General features: G+C 30.5%; 1 protein-coding gene across 3 annotated transcripts in view; it reads right to left on the reverse strand.

Moving 5' to 3' along the window:
• LOC126734430 (sex determination protein fruitless) overlaps positions 1-16,309 on the reverse strand; it is a 79,441-nt gene that overhangs the window by 1,790 nt on the left and 61,342 nt on the right. Inside the window, exons 6-7 of one of the 3 annotated variants that reach the window (XM_050438069.1) lie at positions 15,495-15,732; positions 11,387-12,502 (exon numbers count right to left, since the gene is read on the reverse strand). In XM_050438069.1, the coding sequence (XP_050294026.1) occupies positions 15,515-15,732 (218 nt within the window). In that variant the 3' untranslated portion in view covers positions 11,387-12,502; positions 15,495-15,514. Of the gene's footprint in view, positions 1-3,119; positions 3,247-11,386; positions 12,503-13,639; positions 15,733-16,309 lie in introns of those variants that run through there. The other 2 variants (XM_050438067.1, XM_050438068.1) reach the window with 2 other exon arrangements.

Consider the following 16,309-nt stretch of genomic DNA (forward strand, 5'->3'; position numbering starts at 1 on the left):
CAAACAATTATCATAATAAGCGCTAAATAAGTAGTTTTGTAAATTATATACTTTGTATTCATTTGTGTATATAGTAAATATATATAAAATATGTTAAAATATCAAAATTTACCGGGTCTTAAACGCCGATATTGGTGGCCGACAAAAAGAAGTGGGATGTGTTGGTTTGGGATAATAGGTTGTAAAATCGGCTAAAACTATTCCAGTAACATTAGGGGGAGAAAATAAATAATAAACTATTTTTTAAGATTGTAATGCTTTTATGTAAAACACAAAATACAGAACAAAATATTTAACATATAGGGATGAAATACATACTACTTTATTATTGGGTAATTATATTTATACAAGTAGTATGTAACCAAATTATTGTCTAAAACGCTACAAGCAAAAACTCTCTCGCGAAACGGATGCACACAAGTTAACGTACTTGCGAAAACTTAACCTGGGTTCTACCCAGCCGATGCATGGCGAGGTGAGGAACGGGGGGTGGGGCAATCGATTTCAGGGCCGCTCGAGTGGTCTGACTTGTTGTAATCTATAGACGGTGGTAATGTGTATTTTCAAAGCATATATATATACGAGGTCGCAGAAGACATCCTAGGTTGGTAGGAGGGGAGAAACGCAAGCAGCGTCGTCCCAGTAGAAAAACAAAATTTCAGTAGGAAAACACGTGCTTATCCCTGTAGTATTATTTTTTCTACTGAGATTTTTCTATATAATAGGAATTCTCTCATGCGTTTTGAGTGGTTTTTTAAAGGCCGAGGGAGCACTTCGCAAATAATCAAAATTCGCGGAGCTCGTCGTATAAGGATTCGGTAGTGGTTGCTGATACTGTCAATAAAGAAGCTGACAATATTCCATGAGAAAAGTCGCGAATTTGATCTCAAACAATTTGATCTTTGACCAAAAGCTCGTTCGTCAACAGATCTGCTCATATTTTCTTGAGACGTTACATGAAGTGCCTGAATTAATGGAGAACGTAATCACCTACGATAAAACCTGTATATTCCAATGCGGTGTTAAAACTCCGCCATAATCTATATATTAAAATGGCTTTTAGATGGTCAAACTATAAACCAAACTTATTAAAAGACGATTTTGGCACCACTGGTTGGTAACTAGATCTAAACTCAAAAAATTCATACTGACTTGTCAAAAATAAAATGACTATTTTCAGCAAGATGTTTCACTTGCTGAAAATAGTCTTGAAGAACCTGGAGATGATGGTTTTCAACCATATTCTTTTTTGACTGGATTGAAGACCGGGAAACCTCTGCTGGTTTCCAGCATTTGCTGCGAAAAATGCTTGTGCGAAGGAAGAAGTTTATTAATAGAAAATTATTAATATTATTCGTTAATTGTATACAGGGTGTTTCCAAAGTCGAGTCATTTATTTTAACTGCCTGTAGTACTCATCAAAAGGAATTGATAAACCAAAAATAACATGTAAAAGCTGCATAATAAAAGAAATTCAATTAACATTCACAATTTGGAAAAACAAGAGAATGTGCAAGTTCTTACCGTTTTTTGTTTACGGCTTTTACCGTTTATAAATTATAGAGCTGCTCAACCTGAAATGTCAAGCGGAAGACATTTTAGAAGTAGTCAAAGACGGCCCAGTACTAGAGCAGCTCGACTTAACATTTCTTATAGTGAAGTGTGGAAGACAATACGACAAGAACAGTATTATCATTGTCAATGGATACCAAGCGTTACAACCTGGAGATTATCCTGGAAGAGTTTTATTTTGCTAGTGGCTTTTAGAACAGGTTGACAGAAATGAAGAAGGGCTTACGAAATTAATTTTGTCTACGATGCCATATTTACACGAGATGGAGGGCAAAATTTCTACAAAAATCAGTTTGGGCAGTAGAAAATCGATATGCTGTAAAAAGACCTAATATTTATATTAGGTCTTTTATATTTTCATAAAATATTTGGGCTGGCGAAACTAAATGGTATGCTAATTGAACCCACTTTTTTTCCACCTCGACTGACCGGTAAAATTTATTTATGTTTTCTTCAACACAATCTGCCACAATTATTAGAAATGTTCCTGTAAATTAAGACAGAATATGTGGTTCCTACATGATGGGCTTCACCATATTTTACACGAGAGTTCATAAACATCTAAATAATGAGTCTTTGAATAAAAGAGGCCCAATGCACCCATTTCTTGGCCTCCTCAGCAGTAAATACTCTGGAAGAACTTCAAGAGCGCATTGAAAATTCCTGTCATTTAATTTCTTAACACCAGGATGTAAAGAGGTCGTACTGTCGTTTACCTGTATTCGCCGAGAAACATTGTGTGTTAATCGCACAAATGGAGACAACTTTGAACAATTTTTGTAAAAAAATTTTTTTTTTTTACAAAAATTGTGTTGTGTTGACTCCTAGACTGTCCAATAGTCAACTTACCAATTATCAAGAACACTTAGCCTTATCGTAGGTTGCATAAATGTTAAAACGTCCTAGAATTTCTGGCTATGAAATTTCATAATCAGGTGTCAAGAGAGGTCAGAGATCTTGATATAAAAAATCAAATTCGAAACACAGACTGGCCACTAAGCTACCTCTTATAGTACTAATAATAGGACATTATCTAAATATAAAATTTTAAACAGTATAATTGTTTTATAAGTATGTTATTAACAGCGCAAATATTTTTGAAACAAAATTATTTTATAGGTTATTTCATTATTTCTTATTATTTGACATCAATTTTTTTTGTATTAAAGAAAAATCCATTGCAGCCTCGATGAGACTTAAAAATAAACTCGAAAAGCAGATTTTGAAAAAGCATGCTGAAGTTTTTTTTACCCAGGAACTTCTAGTATTTTATTAACTCATAGTTCCGTCGCAAAGAACCTGTTTGAATCTGTCAAACAATGTCAATTCATAGGAGGTTGCAACATTTGTGTCAAGTAAAACAAGACCAGAAGAAGTCTGGTGTCAGAAGATACACCAGACAATGTATTTTGACGGTTCTCCAAAATACATTGTCTGGTGGTGACTACAATACACATTCAAGACTCATTATTTATGATTCTACTAAATTTTCCACAAGGTCTAGGGCATATAATATACAGGCTGTTTAAATCTCGACATATTTTTACCTGTTGGTGACTTCCTTACTGCAAGCTTTGCATCTCCATAACAAAACGTTGGATCGAGAGGCTTCAAACATTTCAACATAAGACAATGTTCCGTTGATACCATTGTTTACATGATCTGAATGTGGCACTGGAATATTAACTGAATTAAATTGAAATTTTAATTTAAAGGTAAATGTACCTACGTTTTAGTTATATATAAATATTGCAACGTGTCATGCACAGATTCATTAAAAAAAGTTTTAAATATTAAAGCTTTACTTACCAAACTCGCACCCTCGGACTAAGATCTAAGAAAATATAACGAAAATCAATATTACTTCATTCCATTGCCTTCGGTGAACGTTGGGTTGCCTATATTTAACTAAAACTCGATAAATAAGGGGGGATATAGGAAAAATGTAGACTCTGTTTAGTATTCTTTATTTGAACATAAATACAGTAAAAAGTAATTATATTACCACATTTTTTTTTGGAATACGTACTTGACCCTGGACTCTAAAAAATTACATAATTAAAATAGTCAATATACATAGAGCTATACGCTATATACCTAAAATTTTAAAATTTTCCTTGCGAATTATCAAAAAGAATACAATTACGAATAAAATTATTTACAAGATTTACAGCGATAATATAACTTTTGGCACATTTATTTGTTTCATTTTTGGCATCTATAAGGTAACTTTTTCGTTTGATAGTGTCTATAGACATTAAATAGACCCACATGACGAAAGACAACTTGAACATAATTGTTGCACAAAATGGAAAGAATAAAACTAGTTAAAACTGTTCTTAGTTTTTTATGCCATTGTATAGCATACTCAATACGCATTATTGAATGTAACAGGTTTTAAAGCATTCGGGAATAATAATAATGTATAATGAATATATACATTAAATAACATATCTTTTCTTTTTATTTTGATAATTATTCATTTGGGGGCATATGGAAATCATAAAGATTTAATTCTTACATTTTCTTGAATATTACCTGGAAATAATGTGATTACAGTAAGTTTAAATATGGCGCGAACTTACTTAAAAATTAAATATTTGTTTAATATTTAATTTTTATATTGTTTTTCTTGGAGTAGACAATCTATAGCCTTAATTGCAAAATGTAAGTAAAGAATGGCCAAGAAGATTTCCGGATGTAATGCTGCTGGATTTTTGCTTTGGTATTTTTCAAAATCCAAAGTGTATAAGGAAAATTTAAAAGATCAGTAGAAGAGAACCCACAGAATAACCAGAAAAACCGAATCTTACACCACTGGATCTGTTCCAGTAGTGGTAATTAAAAATTAAAAGTGTATAAGGAAACGCAGAAAATTTAAAGATATAAAATTACATTATGGTATAGGTATTTTATTTTTAGGAGAGATAACAAGATTAAATTATTGCCAACAAGTTAAAGGAAGTGATTTTTACGATGTAATAACATATTTTTTTTTTGTAAATATGTACGCTGTTTCTTAAATAAATTTGCGCCATATTACAGTTGTATTTTTAATTCATTTTTTTTTTCATAAAATCAAAGCAGCAAAACAACATATAATGACAGAGGTGCCTATAGACTGTAAACTTATTCCTGTATATTAGGCCAATGTTTTTGTATCGAAAATTAGCAAAAATGTGATTTTTTTTCACTAAACTTCATTGTAAGTCAACCACTTCATTTTAGCTTAGTTTAGTTTTTAAATCTCAATGTTACCTTAGATAATTCTATAAAACAATGGTAAAAATGAGTCATATACAATTATAAGTTTCCTCACCGGTTTCAATCTTTCCATTTTAGCAAGATAAAAATTATTTGGACGTCAAGTTCTCTAATTATTGACTAGGCGGTTTAAAACAAAACACTGGAAAACCAATCTTTGGTAACGGCAAGATATAACGATAAAAATAAAATTAATCAAACAAATATATATGAAAATGAATCTATAAAAAAAGTAAATGCTATTTTATAAAGAGTTTAATAAGTTTGTTCATTATAAATTAAATTCCGTAAATTACACCTACCCGCTAAAATATATAAATATATGGCAACTAATTTGGTCAGGAAATCATTTTGAGTATCTTTAGATACTGCAAAAGAATTATTGCTTCATTCTTTTGGCCATACTTTTACTTAAATATAATATACTACCCTTAATTTTCAAATATTTCAAGAATATTTTTTTACAATCAAATTGTTGTAAGTATTGTAAGTATATGGTGTCCAAAATTTGGTCGGCACTATTAGATAGAAACTGCTAATTAGGACATTAATTTATTCTCTTTGCTCTAATTATATCCAAAACAAAACGTATTTATTGCCAAAAATTTTTTTTTTTGTTAGTCAAAGCATATTATTGGTTCTTGACTTTTATGCTGATAATAATATGTAAAATTTGTTTGTCCAATATTAGGCGTATACTTTATTATTTTTAATTATTCCCTTGGCAAAACACATCTCTAAGCGACCCAAAAAATATTTTTAACAAAAATATAATAAAGTAGCAAATTTGATATTGATTTTGTCCAATCTCAATGAACAATCAATATCAATTTGAAGATATCTTTTGTGAGACAATAACTTTGGTTATTATCAAAAATACTTATAAGTAATAAACTCTTTATCAAAATTAACGTTAATGTTTGTTCTTAAGAATAATTAATTCTTAAATTGGAATATTATCCAGGTCAAAAAATTCTCCATATTGAAATCTTGGTTGAGCAGTTATTCAGTTTTATTTCAAATATATATTTGGAAAAACCCGAAAAATTTGCCACATGTATTAAAAGTAATAAGAAGTCTGTAGGATTAGTATAACGTAAAGAATAATATTAAGGAAAAAGTCCATTCTGAAGTGGAGTCAATATAATATTGAAAAGTTGGTGGAGGAAGTCTTTTCTCCACAACAATACTGAGAAGTATTGTTTGTTATTGTTTAGAATTTGGGTATAATGTTAACATACACAATGTATGTGTTAACATATAACGCAAGTCTGATGATAGCAAGAACAACAAACTTGCCGAAATGCATCACTCCTGAAATTAGAGGATTAGCATTTTATTTGTGAAGAAAAGACTTCGCCTACTAACTTTTTAATATAAAGAATAATATTGAAGCGTAAAAAAACTTGTCCTGTAGATTATGGCGAAAACTTAAAAAAAGAGAAACCTGTACGAAATTTGCTAATGTACTGTCGTGCTGCAAAAAAACTGGGACAGCAAAATCTCCCAAATCTCTTGGTCTTAAGGTCTAAGGCTTAATGCCTTAGGATATTGCAATATCCTGAACAAGATTTTATCTTCCAACCTAATAATGCTCCTATAGTTACAGCCTGTATAGTTCAAAACTATCTAGACGAAAGACGAATACAAGTTTTACCGTGGCCCTCGATATCAACCCAGTTGAAAACGTTTGGGTTAAAATGGCAAAATATACGTATAAAGATAACTTTAGGCCTAGAAATCAGAATGAATTACGCCTAACGATAGATGATGCATGGGACCAAATAACCAAAGAATATATCAGAAACCTAATTTTAAGTAAGCCACGACGTTTGCAAGCTGTAATTGATAACGACGGTGCTCTTACTAAGTATTAATAATTTTTTATTCCATATTATCAAAAAACATATTAGTTAGTTTTGGTTTATTTATAAAATGTGTTCCAAATAAAAATAAATAACGAAAAATAAAAAAGTTTTGTATCAATATTATTATTTAAATATGTAATTATCAACTCCAAAAATTCATAATGCGTAAATTTGCATACCATACCCAAGGAATGCGATTTATTATAATAGACTAGGAGACGATTCCCTACCTAAATTTTAATGTCCCAGTTTTTTTTCGGCACGATGGTACATCCCAACTATGATTACCAAGATCCCTTGGCACAAGCTGATGGAATAAAGAAAGTTGGGTTAGGTTATAGAGGTTATAAAGTAGATATAATATGAAAGAAAGGGCAAAGATGAATTATTTTAATTATTAATAAATCCCAAATATTTAAAAAATGACTTACATACTCACTTCAGAGAGAGAGAGAGAGAGAGAAAGCAGTGCTATTACAATATATTTTAAATTTAAGACCAATGTGCATATACTGCCAGAAAAACAACAGTCTGACTTCAACTTCTTTCAATTCTAGATAAGTTTTGATTGCAACAAATATTTGAACTCGAATACAAAAATTAAAAGTAAAGTTCTTAGTATAACTAGATGCTTCGAACTACATTAGTGAGAACTGAAATGCTGATAAACCGATATAAATAAAGAAAAACTTGATACGTAGAAGTCTTATGTAACTCCAAAAAAATTTATCAATACCATGACAGAGGATGCAGGGCAATCAACTCCAAAAATTGTGAAAAGAATGACTGAGTAAGAGGTGTGAGTGTCTAAGTGTCCCCCCTGGATTGAGGGATATGAGATTTCAACAGTATTACTGCTTAGGTGTATAAGGTAATGGAATTTTGGATACTAGCACAACATGCCAATCTTCTTTTATAGAGGGTTTGCAGGATGGAGGTGTAATTTTTTTTGAGAAAGTAATTTTTATTATGTCTTCCTGATCTAAAAAGTCGGGTTGAATTGAGGCGGACCTTGTACGGTCTGTACCATTTGATTTACAGTTTTACGCAGATCAGTCAATTGCTTTAATAGATTTACCTTTGAAGAATCTGGAATTTAACAGCCCCGTTATGATTGACCATAAATATAGATGAAAGAAGATTGTAAATTTCTACCGCTTTATTGCCCTGATCGAATGGAATAAATATTCTTGTCTATCAGAGGTGTTAGAATCGCAGCTGTGGATGTAATCTATATATTTGTCTAAGGTTTTCCATTTGGAGTCATGAATTGCTCAAAATGTCATAAATTTCCGTTGTAACAGGAAAAAGGTTAAAGTTCCCAAAGCTTCGATGTTTTCCAGAGAGATTTTGCGACTTTTGCAGTTGTGAAACTTTGTCGTGAAGATACATCATCATAGGTGAGTCGACAATTCCAATGCTGGAAGAAGGTAAATTGAGGGAAATATACTGGCCTGTTAAGTTTACTCTAGACGGCTCGACTATTTAAACTAAAAAACTTTTAAGTAATACTACTACATAGACTGTTCTCAGAAGCCAAAAACATTGCAGTTTAAACCAAAGCAAAAAAAGGTGTATTAGAAGATTAGAGATAACAGAGGAAGATAAGAGATAAGAGAGTATAAATATTTAGACAAAAACCAAGAAAAGGGTACTTCCTTCAGTGAAAAAAAAAAATAAAAAAAAAAATTTCAAAATTCAAAAAAAGAAATATTTGCTGATTAAGACAGAATTCATGAATATGCAACAATAAGAGAACAGAATAATCCGATTGAATACAGGGTGTTTCAGAACTATGGGATCAAACTTTTAGGGTTTATTCAGTGCAACAGTAGAAAACATTTTAGTATAGGGACCCATGTCCGGAAAAGTGTCACTACGGCACTAAAACGCGTTAAAATTTAGAAAGACCATGAATGGCCTAAATATGATTTAATCCATTTAATTTTTGCCGTTGGTACCGTCACAATAATTGTTAAAAATCTCACTAAACCGATTTAAACGTCGCGCATGATTTCGGCGGATTTGACTAAAAATTTGTTACTCGTTTTGAACGATTTCAGATGCTGCTATAATTCGTCCAATTAAGTCTCGTTCTGTTTCTACTGGAGTTTCGTAGACCTAATAAGACTCTACATGTCCCCACAGGAAAAAATCTAGCGATCTTAAATCGGGTCACCTAGGAGGCCAAGAAACTGCTCCAATGTTATCGTTTTTAAAGATAACAACACACAAGCGCATTTTGTTTTCATTTTTTTGCATACAACACACATTTTGTTGCATTGACATTGACAATTTAAACAATTGTTGTATTGCTATCATGTACAAACGGCAAAAATTAAATGCATTAAATCCTAGTTAGGCAATTCATCATCTTTCTACATTTGAATGCGTCGTAGGGCCGTAGTGACACTTTTCCGGACATGGGTTCCTATACTCAAATATTTTCTACTGTTGCACTGAATAACCCCTAAAAGTTTGATCCCATAGTTATGAAACACCCTGTATATTTCGGCCTGAACCTAGGCAGCCTATGTAAATTTCAATCTATATAAGGCCTTACGGGGAATCTAGATCTAAAGCCTAAACAAGGTTAGAAAATAACACCAAATTCACTGAATAGAAATAAAAGAGAACATAGAAGAGAGAGGAATAGTTACACACAAAATTAGATTCATTATAAATAGCATTTTTTGAGATATAGTGGTGCAAAAGGCATTAAGAGTTTGAGATAGACTAACTAGTCCTGCAATGGTTAACAAATTATTTAGGGGGCTCCAGCATACTTGGAACTTAGAGAAAGTGCTTCTTTTTTTATTTTAAGACCAATATGGATACACTGCAATACAGGCAGTCTTAGAAGCAATATAATATAGTCTATTACATAAGTTAAAGGAACACTTGGTAGAAAAACAAACAGAATCATATTATAAATCAGAGACAAAAAACGAAATACGTAAATTACTTGGTTATGATTAGGTTTATCAATATGTTGAGAGAGGAAAATCTATTCTAAAACCTTTAAAACATTTTGAAAAGATAAACAGAGTAAGAATGTCCAAGTATAATGTTTTTGATAGAACCATGTGTTTATGGGTTGCAAATCTATCAGTGATGGTTTTCTAAGAATCCAAAAACACTGCAGTTTACACCAAAGCAAAACGGACTAGCTTAAAAAGTAAGTTGAAAACTGACAAATGAAGTAGAGTAGAATCTAGTTTTTAGGCAGGTCACAAATTCTAATAGCTTCACAGCTCTAATAAGAGCTCCAGGTTTTAGAGGATAATAAAAGATATAGAGATACCAAATTCACTGGACAGAAAAAAACACATTTGAATATAGACGATCTAAATTAAATATTAATAAAAAATAGTAACACGGGGGTTAAGGAAGCGCTGGCTAAAGGGTGGTTAACAGATAGTAAAATTGCAGGCACTTGACACTCTAGTGGAGAAAACATCATCAGACATTAGAGAAGTATTTTGGGATGGACTAAATTAGTTAGTCTTAGGGTTATTGTATCATTATCATAGAATATTCAACACCAATAACACCAATGTTTTTTCTTTCTTTAAATAATTAAATAAAAAATATTTTAGTAATACTGCCGACTTAGAATTGCAGGCACCATATACATACGTTGCAAATTCACCACTAACAAAAAGAAATTAAAAAACAAAACAACATGTACAAATTATTTTAAAACTAAAAAACAATTATAACGATACCTAAACCTTAAACCAAATAATATTTTCATCCTTAAATGATAAACCTAAATTATGCTTAAGAGTAAACGGTAAAAATTGACACACGATATTATAATAAATCTTTTGTGAGTTCATTAAGAATTTTTATATGCACGTAATATGTGTATGTAGGAGTATTAAATATTGTTATTCTCAGAAAAACTATAAGAAACTTTTTTCAAAGGCCGGTTTGTTTATTATTTTAGGAATATAAAATAATCTTCCCTACTTAAATCCACATCATTATGTACACATAAAAATGCATCTTGCACGATTTATAAAATCAATCGAAGAATTTTAAATATTTAAGCAAAAAAAAACAATATCTAAGTTTACAACTGCCGGTATCATAAAATTAAACTGCATTAATCATGTGCCTAGAATTAAAATTATTTAGCAACCAAATAATAAATCTGATTTAAATCACTTCTGTAGCTACATTATTAAATCTAATAACTAGAAGTCGATAATATTAAATTATAAATTGTTGCTATCCGTTCTAAAAGGTCAAAATAATATTACTGGACGTCTATACCAATTATCATCATTTTTTAAACAACAGATTATATTTATGATAAAAATCAGTATGTATTATTTGGTTTTGAATTTTAAACCGTCAGTTGTAAAACTGGAAACTGTTTAGATTTAGATATCTTGACTAGCGATACAATAAAAATTAGTATTGATTGCACTTCGTTAAAATATTTTTATGGCATCAAAATGACGAGACTACTTATAGTAAGTAGTATATGGGCATTTAAAATAAACCCATAAAAAAACACTCATGACAATTAAAATGCATATTATCATTTTGTAATAGAACTAGTTATAGTGTTATTACAAAAGAAAAATGGCAATAAATAGTTTTAAAAAAGGGTGCAAGAGGATAAAGTTGTTAGGTAGATATTGCTGCTATTGATTTATGCCGAAAATGATTTTGTTTATAGCTTTGATATATTGGGTTAATAATAAATATTATAGATATAAAATGCAGTTATGTAATTTTAGTATTTTTAAAATAAGTTTTCAAGTAAGATTCATTTGGCTGAAAAGAATGAAAGATGTTCTTGATGTTTAACACAGTGGCTTTATTTTTGTTTTACTAGTTTAAAAAAATATATGAGCAATATTAATAGATAATACATTATATTTATAACTCCTTCTTCAATGAAGAATTAAATTAAATAGCATTTTTTTCCTTGAAATTAGTTATTACACAAAAGACATTGCTAAAGATAAGTTTTGATTAAACATATTTTACAATTAATCATAGGTATTAGGTATTATCTTAAGTCCTATGTATACTTGTTATGTCCATGTTTTTTTCCTTTCCTTAGTATATAGGTTTTTCCGTTTAGTAAATTTATTGAAATTTCTGAATATAAACGTACACAAACCTTCAAGTTCATTTATTAATATCTTTTAAGGTAAGGAAATTAACCATGTTACAATAAATAAGAAGGCTCCCATGCTGATAAATTCAATCCTGTAAGTCTGTGAGCAAAATACGTTAGGGAAAAAATTTATTATTTATTTTATATTTTGACATTTTCTTTATTAGCATATTGGTTATTTGAGAAAATTAATTTGCAGAACACAATAAATTAGGAAACTCGGTATATCAACCACACATCCATTTTTAAGATGAACATATTTTTTATTTAATGTAGAATTTGCCAACAACAATTAAGTAATGAGAATGTGTGTTTAATTTTATTTTTTATAATAAATTGATTAGTTCCCAATAAAATTTTAGGTTTTAATTAAAGTGAAAATAATATAATTTCTCTTTTTTAAATAAATAGATATATCTAAAATGATGTTAACTGTTTGTTTTAAGTCATATTAATTTAGTTAAAAATTTTTTTAAAGGCAAAAACTTTTATTAATATACTTATATTTAATTTTTTGATATACCTGCAGTGGGACTCCGTGCTGAGTGGATATCAACCCCTTCGCTATCAATATTTTTTGGCGACAGTTGCGTGGGTTTGTACTCTGTGTTACAGTCGACAGCCATTCGGATATATTCGACCACGAATTTGGTCATTTCTAGGAAAATTTGACTTTTATTTTGGTAATTTCACTAGATATCATACCAACACCAAAAAATTAAAAAAATATTTTTATTTATCTTCGTGTTTACATTCATAGATGTTTTGAGTTCCGAGGTTTATATATTTAATTTCCATCTGTTTTAATTAACTTAGGTAGGTATACCTTATTACTATATTTTATTATTTCGATCATTGTTTTTGCTTGTATAGAGAGAGAATATTGCTTGTATATTATTTGCAGTGCTTATTTTTATATTGGATTTTTCTTGCAGTTTTTGTGACTTTGGCGATATGTTGCCATAAATCTAGATAACATATTAGCTGCTGAAGAGAAGGAGCCGTTGGAGGACTTAAGAGTAGCAAATTGGGAGAACCGTCAGATGAGGGAAGAAAGTAATCCTTTCTTTATGAAGGAGACACGATTTAAACGGCTATTTAGAATCAACAAAGAAATGATATGATAAATATATCGAAATTTAGATTTATTTTACTTATATTTGGTCTTTGGTGTAGTTTGGTAACATATACCTAATCTAAAAGCAGACGTCTCGCTTCAAAGCGATCAAACAAGTCGCTTTGGGCGATATTTGTCGAGCACAGAGTCCTGCTGTATATATCCAGAGTCGTTTGCAATCGAAATAATCCATCCAGAAATTCGAAAGATTGTTGTGAAAGAAATTGCCAGATACTTGTCATATACAGTATCTGGCCTTTGTTCAGATTTCTGCAGAGACATGGCCTATTTTTTCTCATCTGCCTTTAGATAATAAGTTTTTTTTTGTAATATTTGATACTTGAGAAATATATGTTTAAAAGAAATAACATAACCATATACCTATGTTAAATTTAAATTAGCGGGTGGAGAACTTTTGAAAGGGCATGTAATGTATTAGAGTCTAAAATTTTTTTTTAAATTAAAATAAAAACAGTTTTTCATTATATCACCTTATAATTAAACGGCAGCAGAAAGTGTTATGTGATTAATAATAAATTAAGACTTGTTTGAGTTATAATATTTATAGTTAATAATCATTTCAAAATAAGTAGAATAACTAACAACAAAATAAATTAAAAGTTTTTAAAAAGAAAAATATAAGTTATTTAAAAATTGTTGTTATATTGAAAGAAAATTTGACCAAAATATCTCAAATAATGCATAAAAGTATAAGTTATTAATTAAAAATAGTTTTTGTTTACATGTATGTAGTTTTTCATCATCTCCAAAACTTCTGAATTATGAATATGCCAATAAGGAGATTTTGGCTTAATTAGAAAATGAGATAAAACACATTTTTAAGAAAAAAGATAAGAAAATATACTAAAATAGACTTATCCTTAAGATGTAAAGAATAATGTATGTATCAAAAAATTAAGCTACAAACTATTATAACTATTAATCTAGAAGTGGTGCTTTGTGGGTAAATTGGTGAATGCTGAAGAAAACTATTTGTTTCTAGACAACGTTTCGAACTATATTTAATTCATCTTCAGGGTACCAAGACGTAGTTCTCTCGGGTTGACTTAAAATAGCCTACATACTACAGGCACAGATGTAAATAGCTCCGCACGTGCGGAGTTTATATAAATAGCTCCGCACGTGCGGAGCTATTTACATCTGTGCTACAGGTATAAAAACGTAGATATATATCACAGTTAAGGCCGGTCAATGGGACGGGTCGTGCCCAATTATTTCTACATGACAAAGTACCACATTGGGTTTTCTTTACCTATTTTTCTCATAGATTTCAGCTAATTACCTATTTGGTATGTAATTTAATTCGCGGTTTGAAGCTCACGGCATAGATGACATTGCAGTGTGTTTTTTGGTAGTGGTTAGAAAATGTACCTTTACGAAATATCGAATAATCTCCCCCTTGTTTCGGAAAAAGAAAATTTTTTAATAGTTAAGACTTATTTTTTTTTGGGTTGCAATGGTTACGTCATGTCAAACTTTAATAGAATTTAAAGTCCCATATTTGAATTTGGCGCCTTAGTGTGGTAGCCACTTATGACGTAATACTTTGTAATAAGTAGCAGGTTAAGTAGAGACGTTTTCTAATGATGAAACCCTTTTAATAAATTCGTATTTTTTAAATTTTTAATGACATTTTTAGTTTATATTTTAAATGCATTGTCTCCTGTATGTAACTAGCCTTAACTGATATCTACTATTTTAAGTTAATGTGCGAGAACTACGGCTTTGAGTCCTGAAGATGAATTAAATATAATTCGAGATGTTGGCTAGAAACAAATAGTTTTCTTTAGCATTTGTCCAACTTACCCACAAAACACCATATCTAATTCATAATCTTTAGTCACTAATTCACTAAAAAATAATGATAGTGTTTCTTAAGTGACTTTAGCGCCCTCTAAGTTTGCCCTCATTGATTGTACAGCTTAGCTCCCAGGAGGAGAAATGTAGAACATTTAATTATCTTAATTCTTTTCTATAGTTTTTTTTTGTAAGGTAACCAAAGTAAAATTGAAAATTCTTTTAAATCCCTCAAAAAAATGGCATAGGGGTAGGGGAAAACACATTCTTTTTCAAGCTTTATTCATGGCAAGCTGAATTTTTTAAAATTTCAAATTCCAGATTATCCACAGAAATAGATTATGCTCGCATTTGAAAAGGAGTGAATAGGAAACCCTTAGTAAATTCTATCTGGCTTTTTAGTTTTTAACCGCGATTAAGTGTGATGGGTAAAAAGCTATTTAATTATCTATAAATTTAAACCCGATCAATGTAAATTAAATAACGAATAAAACAGTATATACGATACGAACAAAAAACAAAACATACGGGCGCGGTATATACCAAAAAATTAATAATGGTAATTCTCGTAGTTAATGATGACGAATCAAGATACAGATTAGAGTGAAAATTATTCTTAAATTATATGTTTAAGATGTATCAGTAATTAACCCAATATACGCCAGCAATAACAAATCAGTCCATTTTATTATTATCCTTTTCTAGCACCCTTTACCTGACTCCCAACAAACATCGCTAAGCCACCGTAGGATGTTTCGTCCGCATATGTAGTAAAAGTGTGTCGCTTCTAGTGTACACCGCCGGACAGTGCGTACACGTGTACTGTCCCGGGAAGTGTACATAATAGTGATTCCGAGTGTTGCTCACGATTTTACCGCATAGCACGCACCTTCTTCGCTCGTCTAGTTGACCTACTCTCTCGAACAGTTGGGATACCTTGTAGCATTTTATGTCTGAAACAAGTAATGGGAGTATGTGAGTAGATGCGGTTTTTTAGAGGTTGAGTTTTTGTAAGTTTCAGGTAAAACCCAGTGTGTACACACGCGTATAAAATTATATAATTAATAAATTTGGCAGTTACATCTTGGATAAATCTGATTTTTGAGAAATGATTCAACAACTGACAGTTTTTAACTGATTTAAAACAGTTTTTTATACTTTCTATTGAAAAGTTTTGTTACAATTATCTAAAAACCTTTCATTACAATGTGCTTTGGAATATTAAAAAGAAATTAATATCAGTTGTGAGATTTACCGAAAAAGACTGTAGTCAAATATAGACAGACAAATGAAATGTTATTTCAATCAGTAGGGCAAAATGGCACTTCTTCATGACCAGTCGCTCCGTCTTACATGAAAGTGTTGTAAAATTTTGATACGACATTTCTGTTAACATCCATCATCAACTTTTACTTTATGGGCGCCATATTTAATTATATTAAAATTAAATAGTTCCTTAAGATATAATATTACAAACATTTTGAGCGGAAAAATTATCTTAGAATGCCCATCTTTCTCTTTTTCATGGAG

Source organism: Anthonomus grandis, chromosome 3, assembly GCF_022605725.1.
Source record: "Anthonomus grandis grandis chromosome 3, icAntGran1.3, whole genome shotgun sequence".
NCBI lineage: Eukaryota > Metazoa > Arthropoda > Insecta > Coleoptera > Curculionidae > Anthonomus > Anthonomus grandis.